This window comes from Panthera onca, chromosome F1 (assembly GCF_046562875.1).
Source record: "Panthera onca isolate mPanOnc1 chromosome F1, mPanOnc1 haplotype 2, whole genome shotgun sequence".
Lineage (NCBI taxonomy): Eukaryota > Metazoa > Chordata > Mammalia > Carnivora > Felidae > Panthera > Panthera onca.
Genome location: NC_138355.1, coordinates 8,341,561 through 8,360,668, shown reverse-complemented (window position 1 = coordinate 8,360,668; position 19,108 = coordinate 8,341,561). Strand labels below are relative to the sequence as shown.

General features: G+C 39.8%; 1 protein-coding gene across 4 annotated transcripts in view; it reads left to right on the top strand.

The window, feature by feature from the left end:
* The window catches only part of CATSPERE (catsper channel auxiliary subunit epsilon), a 192,117-nt gene that overhangs the window by 135,516 nt on the left and 37,493 nt on the right, over positions 1–19,108 (top strand). For all 4 annotated transcript variants that reach the window (XR_013553113.2, XM_078440779.2, XM_078440780.2 and 1 more), the window contains 3 exons: positions 5,776–6,218; positions 13,260–13,318; positions 15,520–15,595. Coding sequence is in view for 3 of the 4 variants with exons in the window: in XM_078440779.2 (XP_078296905.2) it covers positions 5,776–6,218; positions 13,260–13,318; positions 15,520–15,595 (578 nt within the window). In the remaining variant the exon portion in view is untranslated. The remainder of the gene's footprint in view (positions 1–5,775; positions 6,219–13,259; positions 13,319–15,519; positions 15,596–19,108) is intronic.

The window sequence follows — 19,108 nt, the reverse complement described above, 5'->3', positions numbered from 1 at the left end:
AACTGTTTGGAGAGCTCTTCCCTAACCCTGACCTAACTCCCATGCTGTGTCCCTTACACTTCTTCATTTTGTTCACAGCACTTCTCATCTAACAAATTACACGTGTACTTATTCATTAACTGAATCTTCCAACAAAAAACAAACTTTGTGTGACTTTGTTATATTTCCTGCTTTACCCACAGTGTCTAATATAGTATATAATAGGTACTTTTTTGAATAAATGGATGAACATGTATTCATTGAACATGCACTATTTGCGAGATGCTCTTCTGGGAATTGGAGATAGCATGGAAATTGGACATAATCCCCACCCTTTCAGCACTTACAAAATTGCAGAGGATAAAGACAAGTAAACCTACAAACAATGCAACATGGCTAATGCTATAACAGAGCCAGTATTGGGCGCTACAGAATCACATAAATTGAGTACCTTTCTCAAGTCTGGGGTGGGGGTGGGGAGATACAGAAGGCTTCCTTGGAGAAGTGATGTCTAAGCTGAGGCTTGGGAAATGGGTAGAGGTTAGGTAAGCAGTGAAGACAGCAATGAAGACAGTGTACCCAACCACCCAGAGACAGAGACAACGGGTACAACCCAGGACACGAAAGACCACACACTGCTGAAACAGAGTTCTCCAGAGAAAAAAAGAAGTCTCCCCTGGAGAAATGAAGTTCAGATTATGAAAGTCCTCACAAGCCATGTGAGAAAATTGGACCTTCTCCTGCAGCCTGTATAGGGAATTCTAAAGAGTTTTCAGCAAGAGAGAAGCAGAATATTTGTGTTTTTAAAAGACCGCTGGCCACCATGATAAGGAGATAAGGTTAGAATAGTAAATTGGGGATAGATTTTATTTTTTACTTTTTTTATAGAAAATATTTTTTTAATGTTACATTTGTCCCAACACAGCATTCCACTAACATATCTGTATGGGTATGTGCATTTTACACAAGTGTATAAAAATGTATATGTACATTTTTTAATTTAAATTTTGGTTAGGGGGTGCCTGGGTGGCTCAGTAGATTAAGCATCTGGCTTCAGCTCAGGTCATGATCTCACCTTTTGTGAGTTCAAGCCCCGCATTGGGCTCTTTGCTGACAGCTCTGCTTCAGATTCTGGGACTCCCTCTTTCTCTGTCCTCCCCCGCTCATACTCTGTCTCTCTCTGTCTCTCTCTCTCTCAAAAATAAATAAACTTAAAAAAAAATTTTAATTTAAATTTTAGTTAGTTAACATACAGTGTAATATTAGTTTCAGGAGTAGAATTCAGTGATCCATCACTACATACAACACCCAGTGCTCATCCCAACACTTGGGGATAGATTTTAGAGGGACCTTAAAGTCTGAATGTTGTACTGAAGGCCATTTGGAAACACGGAAATAAAAAGCTTAAACAATTCATAAACATGAAATATGAAGTCAAAAGCCTTCCACCTTCACCATTTTCATTCCTCAAATAACCCACTATTCAAAAGTTCCTGTGAATTTATTCAGACTTTTGAAAAAGAAAATTCAAAACATAATAAGCTGTATTTTCAAAATATCTAATACACATAAAAACTATGCCACTTTCACTGCCACAGTGTTCATGGTTTAACTGTACTATTATTTAGACCAATAGGAGTATAAACAGATATTTACATAGATAGATATCAGACTTCATTTCTTTTGCTACTACAAATAATGCTGCAGGAAATGTGCTTCTATATATGTATATGTTTTCTACACTTGTACAGGTATTCTTTGATATAAGTTATTAGATGTAGAATTCGTGATTCAAAGCTCTGAATATTCAAAAAATCAATAAATCTTTCCAGTTGCTCTCCAGCAAAAGTTGCCACAGTCTGTTTCCCCAAAAGTATTAGAAAATGTGTATTTTCATATGACATATTTGATATTTACCCACAGTACAGAAAAAAATGGGTAATTCTCATTTTAGGACTCATTTTATAATTAGAAGTTATATCTAGTTTCATGTGTTTATTGGTCATATTCTTCTATGGATTGTCAGTTCTTACTCTTGAGATATTTTTGCATGGGGTTATCTATTTTCTTATTGATACTGATATGGTCGTTACTCACAGTGTATATTCACCATTTATCTTTGACATGTATTGCAAATATTGTCTCTTGTGTGTAATTTCTTGTACCTTTTTGGAGGGATTTGGTATTTAGAATTTGTGTTTTTGTGTAGTTAAATTTGTTAATATTTTTACTTGTGACTTTGGATGTAATGTCATAATTTGAAAGGTCTTTCCAATTACAAAAATATTACTAAGTATTTTCTTTTATCATTTTTACTTTTCTAATTTGCATATTTCAATCTTTAATTCATCCAGAATTGTGTTTGGTATAAGTTAAGAATTTCGTTCTATTTTTTGTCTTTATGTCTTTCACTGAAAGCTGATGTTGCCTTCAAATCACTCTTTTAGAAACCAACCCTTACCCCCCAGATTTGAAATACCACCTTCCTTATCTATTTATTACTCATGTCAACCAGGTTCATTTTCTAGGCTATTCTGTTCCACTCCTACCTGCATGAGCTCTCTGTCGTTTTGATTACTGTAGCCCTAATCTCCTAACACACCACATAATTCACTTATTTTCATGTCCTATTGACTGTATTCCTGAAGGAATGTAAGTTACACAAGAGGGAGGACTTTCTGGGTTTTCCCCTAATGTATCCCCCACAAGTTTCTAGAACACTGTGTAGCCAGAACAGGCATGCAATTTATTGAAGAGATGATGATATGTGTGCAATATTAGGTCTTCGCAAGCAGGAATGTTGTACACTTCATTATTTGTATTTTCTCTAATTGGTTTCTTCAAATATCCCATCTCTTTAGTCAATTTTAGAAGTTTGTATTTCCTTAGGAAATCATTCATTTTATCTGGGTTTGCTACTTTATTGGCAAAGGTTTTCCATTTTAATTTTTAGATTGCTTATTGTCTGTAATAGTATTCTCTTTCTTATTTATAATGTTGTCTGTATCCCACCCCTTATTAATTTGGCTCACAAGATATTGTTTATTGTGTTTAGGGGTTTTTTTTTTTTTGGCTTTGTTTTCTTTCTTTTGAAAAGTACTCTTAGTTTATTTATCAAATCTGCTTTCTATTTAATTCCTTAATTTCTGCTTTTGTCATTATTGATTTTTCACTTGTGCTTTTTTTTTTTTTTTTGTAACTTTGGTGCTCTGTGGCCTGCTTCTTATGTTAAATGATTAGTTCATTTATTTTCAATCTTATTTTCTAAGCATTTAAAGCTACAAATAAGCATAAGGCTATGAATTTTTCTCACTACGGCTTTATCTGCATCCCCAAACTTTTATATACAATGTTTTTAATCTCATTATTTTAAAGTCATTCCTAATTTTCTTCTTAACTTAATATTTAATCCAAAATTCATTTAATAATGTTTCAATGAGCAGCGAGATAAGCAGAAGAGAGAGTGCCATATAGCACACAGAAGGGACACCTAATTCAGATTTATGACATCAGAAAAGTCTACACAGAGGCGCCTGGGTGGTTCAGTTGGTTAAGTGTCCAGCTCTTGCCTTTGGCCTAGGTCAGGATCTCATGGTTCATGAGTCTGAGCCCCCATCAGGCTCTGTGCTGACCCTGTGGAGCCTGCTTAGGATTCTCCATCTCCCTCTCTCTCTCTGCCCCTCCCCCACTCATGATCGATCTCTCTCTCTCTCTCTCTCTGTGTGTCAAAAATAAATAAGAAAACATTAAAAAAAGAAAAAGAAAAGTCCACACAGGGGAAAAGCCCTCTAAACCAAAACCAGGGAGAAGGTACACAGTAGAAAAATTGGATCAATGGTCAGGATGAGAGTTGAAGTAGCAAAGACCCAGAGGTGCAAGAGAACATGGCAAGTTCGTGGAACTGAAGTTAATCGTGTATGACTAGATGGTAGAGGGTGAGACCAAAAGTGGCAACAAGGCTGGTGGGAGAAGGCAAGGACCACGTCACCAAGTGACCTGGACACTATATAAGATCCTAAAGCAATATGTGTTTTTTGTTTTGTGAGATTTTAAACCTTATATATCATCATACTGTGTGTATCCTGCAACGACTTTTCTCACTCAACATCCGGATATATTCTGTTAGGTCATCCACCCGCATCCATCCTTCTCTCCTCCTTCCACCTTGTGAAGTTTCTAGAAACACACACACACACACACACACACACACACAGCACAGCAGGCCAAGAATTTGGTACACCTGGATGGACTTTTTGTCAAAAGCACAACAAAACAAAATTAAATTTATAAAGGATCTAAGTTCCATGAGAAAAGTTACCAAATCACTTTAGCATCACAGTGTTACTGACCTGTCAGCACTGGTGTTGGATGCCCTGTGTGTTGCCTTAGCGCTAAGGGCAGAGTACCCTTGCAGTTTTACTAAAAGACTCAGAAGAATATTCCAAGCTTCATATTCACCTTACCGATCAATGTAATAATTTCGCCAACATTATTATGTTGTTGAATTTCTACTGACAACACTAGGACTGTGTGAAAGCTTAACGTTATAAGGACATCTATGTGGACAGTGATGTCTTATTAAAGTATTCCGATGATGCTAAAAAAAAAAAAAATCGGCATTTCTGATTTAGGGGTTTTATTAGCATATAAACTACAGCAGTCTGTGAAAATATCACTTACTTATTCAAATTTCAAATGTAAGATGCATACACATAATATACTCTGAACCTTCCTGATTCTATGAATCGACCTTCCTCCTTTTGGTCAGTTCCCTTAAAGCATTGGGTGGTTTGGGTTTGTTTTGGGGTGTTGTTGTTGTTGTTGTTGTCGGGTTTTTGTTTTTTTGTTTTTTTAGTTAAGGAAAGTATACCCCTAGAAGCTGTACACGGAGAAAGTCGTATATGGAAAGAAAGCTATGAAATCAACTAGCTCCACTGTTCATTTTACAGATATGGCTATAAAACCAAAGAATGTAAGAGACTTATTGTCTATGAACCTCTATGACTTAGGCATAAAACTCTGTTAAGGGAAGAAGTTGGCTTTTATTTATAGAGTGAACATGAGAGGAACCAACACCCACCCCCGTTTCTTATCCCAGTTTTGTTGGTCTGCTAGGGCTACTGTAACAAAATATCATGGGCTAGGTGGCTCAAACAATACAATTTTATGTTATCACAGTTCTGGAGTCCAAAAGCCCAAGATCAAGGTGATCTCAAGGTTGGTTTCTGATGAGGATCGTCTTCTTGGCTTAGACACATAGGCTACCTTCTCACTGTGCCCTCATATGGCCTTTTTTTCTGTGTGCATGCAGAGAGAGAGAGACAGAGAGAGATCTGATGTCTCTTATTCCTCTTATAAATAAGAATACCAGTCATATTGGATTACGGCCCCTCCCTTATGACCTAGTTTAACATTAATTACCTCTTTAAAGATATTTTCACTTGGGGGGACACAATGCTGTCCATAATACAATGCTTCCTAATAATATGATTCTTGTCATGCCTATCCTTATTATTATTTAATGCACTAATTCTAGCTTTTTAATGGAAATGATGTCATATATACCTAAGTGATATTGTACACGCAAGAAGAAATCTATCCAGGGGAAACATTGCCCCACTATGAAGTGGGAGAGATGTCCTTCAGCATCATGTAAAGTTGTAGTTTTCTGCCTGCACACTCTAACTTTCTCAAAACAGACAAATCCTTCCTTACTACAAAAGAAATTATTTTGGTTAGAAGTGCATGGATTCGTGGCTACTTAGAATAACACAAACTTTTCTCCTCCTTTTCCAGATTATTATGGAAATGTGGTGGTGAAAATGGAAAATAACATAATGTTCTACTTCAAGGCCAATATTAAAGATGCAGTAAAACTACACGCATGGACAAATAGTACACTGAAGTCAGCAGTCTCGATGAGTTCCTCTGGGCTAATGTATCTCATACATGTTTTTGAAAATGGCACAATACGTCCACAGGAATATCCTTTAAGACTAGAAGCAAAAAGTGTAACTTTCAATTCAAAAGAGAAATGCCCCTACGTGGCATTTCTTAATAATATTTTTAGTGTTTTTTTCTTTTTGGACAAGGGACAGAACGTGTCCATCTGGACTCAAATAGTCTATCCAGAAAATGTTGGTCTGTATATTGTGGTGGAATCATACGGCCCAAATATATTACAAGAGACATACCAGGTTCACTATGAAGTTGCCCTAGGATACTGCACTAAAACCATGGTAAGTTGATAGTTTGAAAATGTATTCATATGACTGTAATAAATGTAAAATTATAATATTGACTTTTATAAATCCTATCACCAAAAAAATAGTGTCTAGCATTGTCAGTCACATTACATGAGGTTTTCTCATAATATCATGTATCCTTAGTTTTAGGTCCTCTTGGCCAATGTTGCAGTAATTTCTGTTAACTGATTGTGGTAAACAGTGTTTGATGTGAAGACAAATTAGAACTTTCTTCGTCTGTTGTAAATGTGTGTGTGTGTGTGTGTGTGTGTGTGTGTGTGTGTGTATGTGTGAGTGAGTGTATTTTTTAAAAAAAGATTTTCCTTCTAGGTTTAGCTTGGAAAATGTTGAGAAATATACAAGTTTTTAATAAATAAATGATAAGCCATTAGCTCCTGAGTCACACATTTCACTTTTAATATCCAAAAGTCCTGTTTGCTGCCTAAAATCACATTCCTGCAGAATTCTTTGTCAATTGTATTATCTGCTTCCTGCTTCCTTTTTTGTTTTTAATGCATGGCTTTGTATGGACTTCTATCAGCCACCTATTATACTGTAACATCACCCAAAACGCGATGGCTTCAAACAGTATCCAAATCTATTTGTCAACATTTGGGTCGTGAGAGGCCGGGCAATTCTGCTGGTTTCACCTGGGTTTATTCATCTGGTGGTTTGTCTGGGACAAGGTGATCTAAGATGGCCACAAATACATGTCATGTGGTTGGCACTCACGCTGGCTTGTTTGTAGAAGGGACATCAGCTGAGCACTTGTCTGTGAACTATGTGACCTCTATTGTCCAGGCCAGACCTGGCTTTTCCCCAAAGCGGTCTTAGGGCAGTATTCCAAGACTGCAAGAGTAGAAGCCACAAGTCCTCTTCTCGGCCACATTCTATTTGTCAAAGCAATTCATGAGGCCAGTCCAGGTTACTTACGCTGTGAGGGGTGGTGCCTACAGGAAGGAGAGGAATCACTGAAGCTAGCTTTGGAAACAGTCCAGCACAATTAGGTATGAATGAACTGTATATATTATTTTGTGTACTACTTTCCGATGAACATTATAGCATAAGCGTTTTACGCGTTACTACAGTTTTTTCCCCAACACTCTCCATTCTGTTTCCCACCTTCTCTTTCTGGGCTCAGCTTTCTTTAGCATATATGAGGGTGGGCCTCTGAACTGATGCAACGCAATGGAGTGTTCAGTTAATTACAAAGTCAGTTAAAGCAGAGAATCCTAAAACATGAAACATATATATGAAGCATTGTACTTTAACTTCAATAAATGAATGTTCATTCGTTAGTCAATCTTTTAATATAGGACCACAGGCTTTTCTTTGAAATAAGTCAACTTATTGGAGCGCCTCGTCTCCTTTCTTGAATAACCTTATTTGTAATGCATTATCGCTGACTTCCCATTTCTGTTTCTTTAAAGCAGAGGAGGGAAGGGGCGCCTGGGTGGCTCTGTCAGTTAAGCCTCTGACTTCAGCTCAGGTCATGAGCTTGCACTCTGTGAGTTCGAGCCCCACATCGGGCTCTGTGCTGACAGCTCAGAGCCTGAAGCCTGCTTCGAATTCTGTGTCTCCTTCTCTCTCTGCCCCTCTGCCTCTCATGCTCTCTCTCGCTCTCTCTCTCTCTCTCTCTCTCAAAAATAAACAAACATTTAAAAAATTCTTAAAAAGATAAATTAAGTAGAGGAGGGAAAACAAAATTAATGACACTGGGAAAGGAACCAAAGTTCTTTTTTTTTTTAATTTTCAACCAGCTTTTTATTGTTACCTTGCTCATACCTAATTCAGCAATTTCTTCAGGAACTTGGTTTATTAAAACTTTCCAAAGCAATCAGTTTAGTTCTCAGAGAAGCAGTAACTGACATTTCACCAGTTCATAATGTTTCATTCCACAACTACAATAATAATGCAATCTGGCAGAAACAGGTTTAGAAACAAAGAAAGCTGATTTAGGTTTGTGTACAATCATAGGAATAGATCTTAAAACGGTGTCAAGTAGAAAACAGTGTTAAGTGAGAAACTGAGATCGATCACATGGTAACATTTACAAAAATTACAAACACCCGCATACAAATCACAAGCAACAAAAAGAAAAGCATTATTCATTTTCCGTGGATACAAAGATACCCAAGGACATATATCAGACAATGTGACATCATCAAGTATGATGACATCATACTTGTTTGATAAATATTATGGGGGCCTACAGTGGAGACAGGAAATGGGGGAAGAAGGTACAGGGGAAAAGTAAAACATAATGAATAAAATAAGACTAATTGATCATGTTTCAAGAAATAAGGAGTATCTTCAACTCACTTTTCTGAAACTGAGTTACCCCTTCTTCCAGAACAAAAACAGAAAAGAGTTCCACTTCCTTTAGCCCAGGAATATTTTCTTTCATTATCTAGCCCCAATATCTGCAGATGCTCTCATAAGTTTTCTTTCCAAGAATGGGCTGTCTCGTGTGCATTTGCCCATTTGCAGTTTAGAACTTCAAAATAAGTTACCAATCAAAAAAAAGCATCGGATGGCGGCGTAGGAGGACGCGGGGCTCACCGCGCGTCCTGCCGATCACTTAGATTCCACCTACACCTGCCTAAAGAACCCAGAAAACCGCCAGAGGATTAGCAGAACAGAGTCTCCGGAGCCAAGCGCAGACGAGAGGCCCACGGAAGAGGGTAGGAAGGGCGGCGAGGCGGTGCGCGCTCCACGGACCGGCGGGAGGGAGCCGGGGCGGAGGGGCGGCTCGCCGGCCAAGTGGAGCCCCTGAGTCTGGCTGGCAAAAGCGGAGGCGCCGGACGGACTGTGTTCCGACAGCAAGCGCGACTTAGCGTCTGGGAGGTCATAAGTGAACAGCTCTGCTCGGAAAGCGGGAAGGCTGGAGGACAAAGGGAGGGAGAGCTGCTGAGCCCCCAGACGGCAGAGCTCAGCTTGGCGGGGAACAAAGGCGCCAGCGCCATCTCCCCCGCCCATCCCCCAGCCAAAATCCCAAAGGGAACCGGTTCCTGCCAGGGAACTTGCTCGCTCCGCGCAAACACCCAACTCTGTGCTTCTGCGGAGCCAAACCTCCGGCAGCGGATCTGACTCCCTCCCGCTGCCACAGGGCTCCTCCTGAAGTGGATCACCTAAGGAGAAGTGAGCTAAGCCTGCCCCTCCAGCCCCCGTGCACCTTGCCTACCCACCCCAGCTAATACGCCAGATCCCCAGCAACACAAGCCTGGCAGTGTGCAAGTAGCCCAGACGGGCCACGCCACCCCACAGTGAATCCCGCCCCTAGGAGAGGGGAAGAGAAGGCACACACCAGTCTGACTGTGGCCCCAGCAGTGGGCTGGGGGCAGACATCGGGTCGGACTGCGGCCCCGCCCACTAACTCCAGTTATACACCACAGCACAGGGGAAGTGCACTGCAGGTCCTCACCACGCCAGGGACTCTCCAAAATGACCAAACGGAAGAATTCCCCTCAGAAGAATCTCCAGGAAATAACAACAGCTAATGAACTGATCAAAAAGGATTTAAATAATATAACAGAAAGTGAATTTAGAATAACAGTCATAAAATTAATCGCTGGGCTTGAAAACAGTATACAGGACAGCAGAGAATCTCTTGCCACAAAGATCGAGGGACTAAGGAACAGTCACGAGGAGCTGAAAAACGCTTTAAACGAAATGCAAAACAAAATGGAAACCACGATGGCTCGGCTTGAAGAGGCAGAGGAGAGAATAGGTGAACTAGAAGATAAAGTTATGGAGAAAGAGGAAGCTGAAAGAAAGAGAGATAAAAAAATCCAGGAGTATGAGGGGAAAATTAGAGAACTAAGTGATACACTAAAAAGAAATAATATACGCATAATTGGTATCCCAGAGGAGGAAGAGAGAGGGAAAGGTGCCGAAGGGGTACTTGAAGAAATTATAGCTGAGAACTTCCCTGAACTGGGGAAGGAAAAAGGCATTGAAATCCAAGAGGCACAGAGAACTCCCTTCAGACGTAACTTGAATCGATCTTCTGCACGACATATCATAGTGAAACTGGCAAAATACAAGGATAAAGAGAAAATTCTGAAAGCAGCAAGGGATAAACGTGCCCTCACATATAAAGGGAGACCTATAAGACTCGTGACTGATCTCTCCTTTGAAACTTGGCAGGCCAGGAAGGCTTGGCACGATATCTACAGTGTGCTAAACAGAAAAAATATGCAGCCGAGAATCCTTTATCCAGCAAGTCTGTCATTTAGAATAGAAGGAGAGATAAAGGTCTTCCCAAACAAACAAAAACTGAAGGAATTTGTCACCACTAAACCAGCCCTACAAGAGATCCTAAGGGGGATCCTGTGAGACAAAGTACCAGAGACATCACTACAAGCATAAAACATACAGACATCACAATGACTCTAAACCCATATCTTTCTATAATAACACTGAATGTAAATGGATTAAATGCGCCAACTAAAAGACATAGGGTATCAGAATGGATAAAAAAACAAGACCCATCTATTTGCTGTCTACAAGAGACTCATTTTAGATCTGAGGACACCTTTAGATTGAGAGTGAGGGGATGGAGAACTATTTATCATGCTCCTGGAAGCCAAAAGAAAGCTGGAGTAGCCATACTTATATCAGACAAACTAGACTTTAAATTAAAGGCTGTAACAAGAGATGAAGAAGGGCATTATATAATAATCACAGGGTCTATCCATCAGGAAGAGCTAACTATTATAAATGTCTATGCGCCAAATACCCGAGCCCCCAGATATATAAAACAATTACTCATAAACATAAGCAACCTTATTGATAAGAATGTGGTCATTGCAGGGGACTTTAACACCCCACTTACAGAAATGGATAGATCATCTAGACACACAGTCAATAAAGAAACAAGGGCCCTGAATGATACATTGGATCAGATGGACTTGACAGATATATTTAGAACTCTGCATCCCAAAGCAACAGAATATACTTTCTTCTCGAGTGCACATGGAACATTCTCCAAGATAGATCATATACTGGGTCACAAAACAGCCCTTCATAAGTTTACAAGAATTGAAATTATACCATGCATACTTTCAGACCACAATGCTATGAAGCTTGAAATCAACCACAGGAAAAAGTCTGGAAAACCTCCAAAAGCATGGAGGTTAAAGAACACCCTACTAACGAATGAGTGGGTCAACCAGGCAATTAGAGAAGAAATTAAAACATATATGGATATGTGTGTTTTTAAGAGCAAAAATTTGTCGGGGTGCCTGGGTGGCTCAGTCAGTTAAGTGTCTGACTTAGGCTCAGGTCATGATCTTGCGATTTGTGAGTTCGAGCTCCACGATGGGCTCTGTACTGACAGCTCAGAGCCCGGAGCCTGCTTCAGGGTCTGTGTCTCCCCCTCTCTCTGCCCCTCCCCTGCTCACACTCGGTGTCTCTCTGTCTCTCAATAAGAAATAAATGTTAAAAAAATTTTTTTAAATAGAGCAAAAATTTGTCTGTATAACCTATCTACCACTAGCAGAAATGAAAGTCTCCAAATCATTTCCTAATTATTTATAATGAAATGGTTTTTAAACAGATGATCACATTCACAAAATATATATTTTTAAAATAGTTCCACTGGGTAAATATTTTCAGTGATTATGATCCAAAATAATTTACATATATGCTGGTTGAGTTACAGACCCAAGTTTGGGCACCACTTAAGTGACAATTGATAAGCAACCTTTGGAGAATCTGCTTACATTTCACAAAAGATAATATTAAAATTTTCAAGCCTAATTATGCTAGTTTTATCATTACATATGAAGAAGAGTATGGTGTACAATAGAATACAAGTGTAAATTTGACAACTAGCTCCTTTCCTCGAAACTGAACTAGATTTATTTTTAGTGTGATGACCTCCACAGCCTTCAACTTTATCACGAGAGATTGCATATTTCGTTTAATACCACTTACCATCCAAGATGTGGATAAATAAACTTTGTCTCAGAAGTTAAGATTTTTTGCAAAGGTTATATTAGAGGTACAACATCTCTGTTCTAATCATACCAGATTAGCCAGAGTCAAATTGATATCTCTGAAGATATGTATAAATATATACAAAACAAAGAAGTACCACCAAAAAAGTAATTTTGGGATATGGTGATTATAGTTACCATGTTTTAAAAATATGCAGCTTATGGGGAGCCTGGGAGGCTCAGTCGGTTGCGTGTCTGACTTGGCTCAGGTTATCATCTCACGGTTTGTGAGTTTGAGACCCACATTGGGCTCTGTGCTGACAGCTCAGAGCCCGGAGCCTGCTTTGGATTCTTTGTCTCCCCTCTCTCTGCCCCTTCCCTGTTCACATGCTCTCTCTCTTTCTCTCTCTCTCTCAAAAATAAATGTTAAAAAAATTTTTTTAATTAAATAAAAAAATACAACCTATAATTTTTTTCCTCTAATATCATACATGTTCCATAACTGGATTTATCCTGAAAAGATAGAAACCTTCTGGAATGCTGAACATTGAGATGAAACGTGCCCCACGTGGAAGAAAATAGCAAGGACATATACACAAAGCAAATAGATTTTTTTTTAATTACTCAAAAACAAGAAAAGAAGTTTCAGGCAAATGACTCCTCAGAGTCTCAAAAATTACAGACAACATTATGTCTGTAATTATTCTAAAAACCTCAAAGAAGAAATAAAAAGGTCCAGAGACGAGGTTATTAAAACAGGAGAAGGCTGGTCACACATCAGGAATGAAATGAAAAATTAAAAATGAAAATAGGAATATTGCAATGACAAAAGTAAATGAAGAGGGAGAGAGAAGCAATCAAAATAAAGGGACTGTGGTAAAATGCAATTCAAAGAGAAAATAAGAAAAAGGTAACAAAGGAAGTCTAATATGTACATAATTGGAGTTTCTGAGTTAGAAAAGAAAATAAATTGGAAAAATGCTAATTATATTTTTTCTTATATAAAGAAAGTTTCAAATCTGTCTTGAAAGTATTCATTGTCCCCCCATTCCCAGTTTTCCTGTTTTAAATAAACTCTCATTTTCTTTTCCAGACAGTAACATTTTTTCAAAATGTAAATTATGAGGCAGTAGATGATTACTTCAAATTGCAGTAAGTATGACTTTTAAAAGAACCTACTCAGTATGAAATGTGCTATCAAGGGTATTGATTTCCAGGTGTTCTTTTACTTAAATGGCCTCATATCACTTTAAATATCCAGATTTCAAATTCCTTTAAATGTTTGGAGAGATGTGAAATTACTATTCTGTATAAAAATGTAACAAAATGAAACCTATCAAGGTTTTCATTCATCCAACTGAAGATGCAAAAAACAAGCTATTTCTTAATTCAATAATTTTCAAGTGTGTTTTATAATTCATTCCCATCCCAAAGTCTTTACATACTATCCTTGGGCAGACTAGAACTCTAATATCAGAAAGTCTTTGAGTAGAATCAGAGAAAACACCATCATCGACTCTTCTTGGAATAGGTAGGACCTGAGCACGATAATTCCTGGAGGAAGCAACTACTCCGGAATTGAGTCTTAAGGCATTTCTATGGTCATCACTAATTCTTGACTCAATATATTCTCTGGAAAAATAGCACTGCTACTCCAAGTGAGTATGAGTACCTACTCTATGCCAAGCACTTTCTAGGTGTTCAAAATACATGGTGAACAAGAAAGGAGGTACTGGTGTCGTGGGACATATCTCTTGTGGGAAAAGACAAAGAACAAATCATCAAATAAATGAACAAGACGATTTCAAATAGTTTTAAATGCTATTAAGGAAAGAAAACAGCACGAAGTGGTAGAGAGAGACCAGGAAGGGGAGGGAGAAAAGTCTACTTTAAAGACAGTACTCAGGGAGGCTCAGTTCATCCCTTGCCCCCTCACCTACCAACTTTTCTCTTGATTCTTCTAATGTTGTGTGTTTCTTGGGGTATTTTTGATTTTCTGGATATTTACTCAGAACTCTGTTGCTGTAGAATACAAATCAAACTGTCCGGGATACTTGAGGTCAGTCGAAGACTCGAGAAAAAATACCTAATGCTTTGAAATCAGCCATGGCAGGAAAAAAAAAACTACCTATAAGAAAAATTATATGGAAAATTATAAATGCAGGGGCGCCTGTGTGACTCAATTAGTTAAGCATCCAACTCTTGATTCTGGCTCAGGTCATGATCTCATCGTTCATGAGATCGAGCCCCTTTGTCAGCCTCTGCACTGACAGCATAGAACCTGCTTGGGATTCTCTCTGCCCCTCCCACCACACATTCTTTCTCTCTCAAAAAAAAAAAAAACTTAGAAAATTATAGATGCAGTATTTGTTATAGTGTTCTTCACAGATCTACGGTATATTACTGTATTTATCAAATCAACGTTTCCATCACATTGGAAAACAAACCATAAGTGACATAGTTAAAATTATAAGATGCTTCCTGATTTCAAAGGTATTAAATGAGAAAAAAACATATATCTTAGAATTGATGAAATATGGCACAGTGATTTAAAAAATATAAAAATGTGCTATTTGTATCCTAACTTATTTATTTACATTTTATACCCAATATTTGATAAATAAATAAATAAATATGAAAATGTGATGAATATTGGAAGAAAAAGAACCTTTGCATGTGGTTAGTTTCTTTTTCCCCAGCTGTTTCAAAAAGGAAACACCTGAGCACCAACGGGATAGAATATTAATAAAACTTCCAAAAAACTCTGTGATTTTTGGCCCTCCCCAGTTTCTCTGAGCACAAAATAACTCTTGTGCACTTCATCACCTAGAAATTTGATCTCATTTTTGCTTCCAGTCAGATCATACTATGTGGCATAATGTGGTTCAGGAAACTGATTTCATACCTTACTCTTTATTGTTCCCAAAGTGTTATCAATAGGAGGAAAAGATCTGTAGAGGGTAGAGGAAGAACAAATGGAGCAGCTGTAGCCTTCTGATACCATCAGAAGCAGGGCAAGATGTCAGCAGCACAGCCTCTCCTCTAGGGACTGGGGGTGTTAATAAAACAGGGAGTTGAAATGTTGATAGCTCTCATTTCTCTCTCCCATTGGGCCAACCCTATGCCAGCCCACCATGAGGTGCAAGGGGCTTTCCAGAGTGACCACGGTGCACAGCTGCCTTAGCAGAAGCAGAGAGCAGTTGCTATCACTACCCCCTTCTAGGCCTCTAGAATTCCTCACAGGGCTCAGTCACATTGCGTACATGGGATTTTTCATAGGCTCTCCAGAAAGGTGAGATTGTGCCCGCCTCCCCTGTGATTCTATAATCACCTGCACGTGCTGTTTCTCCTAGACACCAGAACACGGGTCTTCTGCTTCTCCACATGAGGCCTAGTGACTCAGCAAGACCTTGTCCGATATCCCAGAAGGTAAGTGACATGGGCAGATCAAAAGCTTTACCTCAATAATGGTAATAATGGTGGTGAGCTGTATAATCCATACAATACCTCTATGCAACTCCACTCCCCTCCTACATTTGTAACGTTTCTTCGTAGGGAAGAGATCAGGGAACAAAACTCTGGGAATGGATCACAGTTCTGCCTTCCGTGGGTTTGCCGTCGAAAGTGAGACATATAAATACCTATAAAAGTGTAAAATTATTAGTTTATGGAGACAAATAAAACTGTATAAAGGAAAAAGTGAAATTAATGAGAACAACAGAAGCTGGGTGTGTTTGTCAGAGGAAACTGCCAGTCATGTCCACATTGACCCTGCATTTATTTCTTTATTCAAAAAAAGTGAACCATTGTTTCATTCGAAAAAATGTATCGGATACCGACTGTGTTTCTCTGTCTCAGTATGTGTGTGTAACCACGTAACCACCACCGCTGTCACAAAGACCAAAAGACAGACTCTTCCCTAGGCGTAAACAAAAGCCAGCATGAGGGAATGTGAGATACATGGTCATCAAATAGCCCAGAAGAGTGGGCCATTCTGAGTGTCCCAAAAGGACTTTGAAGAATCAGTAGAAGTTGAGCAGGCTGGATGCAAAGGGAACCCCAGGAAGACGCATATACCAAAGTACAGCACCATGAAATAGCAACAGCATGTTCAGGTAACCAGAAGCACTAAGAAACTGAACACCAATTCTTCAACACCACCCCACCTCTTCTGAGTCGGTTCTACTCCAAGGGATGCCTCCTCTCTTTATTCCCTCCCAGCCTAATTAACAATCAAGAAACATATATTGATGGGAACGCAAGCTGGTGCAGCCACTCTGGAAAACAGTATGGAGGTTCCTCAAAAGACTAAAAATAGAACTACGCTACAATCCAGTAATTGCACTACTAGGCATTTATCCAAGGGATACAGGTGTGCTGTTTCGAAGGGACACATGCACCCCCATGTTTATAGCAGCACTATCAACAATAGCCGAAGTATGGAAAGAGCTAAAATGTCCATTGATACATGAATGGATAAAGAAGATGTGGTATATATATATACAATGGAGTATTACTCGGCAATCAAAAAGAATGAAATCTTGCCATTTGCAACTACGTGGCTGGAACTGGAGGGTATTATGCTAAGTGAAATTAGTCAGTCAGAGAAAGACAAAAATCCTATGACTTCATTCATATGAGGACTTTAAGAGACGAAACAGATGAACGTAAGGGAAGGGAAACAAAAATAATATAAAAACAGGGAGGCAGACAAAACAGAAGAGACTTATAAATATGGAGAACAAACTGAGGGTTGCTGGAGGGGTTGTGGGAGGGGGGATGGGCTAAATGGGTCAGGGGCACTAAGGAATCTACTCCTGAAATCATTGTTGCACTATATGCTAACTAACTTGGATGTAAATTTTTAAAAAAATTAAATTAAAAAAAAAAAAGAGAAACATATATTGAGTACCTACTGTATACCAGGCATAACACAGTGAGGAATCCCTACAAGAAGAATTCAAAGGTACATGAAATAACAGCCCCCATCCATCAGGACCCCAGCACAAGGAGCCTGTTCCCAGCAGAGTGAGCTTGCATGAATCTGGAAGGAGCCCTGAACAGAGGCAGATGTGATCCAAGCTTGAGTGCGGCTGACAGACACACGGCTTCCCCGGGCAACTTCCTGCAGGTGCACACCAACCACTCCCTGGCCGGCCTACCCCACCACCTTCCCAGCTTCATCTTCGCGGGAAGCAAGAAACCGCAACCTAGCCAGCTCTTTCTTCCCCAGCCTAGGTCTGTTCTCCACCTCCAGCTGCTTGTCCCGTACAAGATGCCTTCCAGAAGCACCCTGCTTTCCTCTACCCCTTTTTCCTATCTACTCACTAGGTTTGTCAGGGATCCCAACCACTGGGTGCTGCCCAGCCCAGGCATTACAAAAACAGGTTAATCTCACCTGAGTTCAGATCCAAGCCTTGCCAGCTGCCGGCTGGGGCAAGCTACTAACCAGTGATTTGCCGCCGCCTCATTTGCCAAAGGGAAATTGGTCTTACGGTATTTATCCACTCTGTTGAGAGTATTAAATGTGATCCATTTGTGTAAAGTGTCCAGAACGGTGCCTGTCGCAGAGTAGCCATCTAATATTACCAGTTTGTTTCTTCTCTTTCCTCCTCGGCATGCCCCAAGACACGGACAGTTCAAATCTAGCCACCCTCTGTGCCCCACTGTAGGTAGCTTGTATTGGCTGCAAGAAGCCACCCTAGTGAGCCATTCCCCAGAAAGCTTTAGTGATTCCTCCCAGGATCAATTTCCCCAGGAAAGATGACTACACTCTATGTAATGCATTATCTACGAACGTTTCTGTGTTGACGGCCTTCAGAATTCCTGTCTCAGTTCAGTTGTTCTGCCCGGTTAGAAGGAATGTGCTGTGTCCACTTCTGAGCTACGTTAAGAGCAGTCCTACCCTGTCTCTGCACCTGAGAGAATAATGTGAAGTGTTTGCTTTGGCAGCACATATACTAAAATTGGAAAATAATATTAAATAAAGAAAACCAGTGTGCTCATTGTTTTCATTTGGGTTACATGTCAGAATACCTCTAATTAGGTATCCAGTCCTGAGAACACTGTCAGCCCCACAGCAGTGGGTGCATGGGTGCCCTAGAAAACAGCCTTTCTCGTGCATCCCATACTCTGTACCAACGTTCCTGTTCACGTTCCACATGCGGGTCAACTCAGATTTTTAACCCCAAGCATGGTTGTTGATTTTTGTCAACTGGGCCCCGGAAGAGAAGGGATGCTATGACTAAGACACCGAGTGATGGTGGGTCCTGACTGAGAGACTCACCCCTAGGAAGCCTAGGATGGGGCGGCAGGGTAGTCAACCACGTGTGACAAATGGATAGGTTAGTAAACATAAAGGGCAGGCCCATGCTTCTGAACACATTTGACTGGAAAACAAAGCTTTGATGATGAAGGACAGCAAGGACGTAGGTAGAGTTGCTGAGAGAACAAATCAGGTCCTGTGACCGAGATCAGGTGGTTCAGGCAATAAAATCCATGAACTCCTGCTGTAGAGCATGCCTTTCAAATGAAGGCTGAAGGGCCTTGGTTTCACATGCACAACTCTTTAAATCCATCAAGCTTATCTGGACATTATTCTCTAACCCCATCCTCTGATCCCCAAGTCCTACTGTGGGGTAAGGAGTATTAGAGGTTTTTTCAGATTTGCCTTGTGGAAATATGCAACATACAGGACATGTTTAAGACAGAAAGCAAGTGTCTAGATTGCCCCTAGGAAGCCTAGGATGGGGTGGCAGGGTAGACAGCAACGAGTAAGGCATCCGGGAGCCAGGTTGAAATTGAAATAGGCATCCTGGTCAGGGAAGAACCAGGTCTCTGGTTAAAAAGAAGTCAAATTAATAGCTATACATATTATAGAAACCTACCAGCTGAGCCAGGTGCAAGCTGGAAGTAGAGTTGATGATCATGTTTGCAGAGATG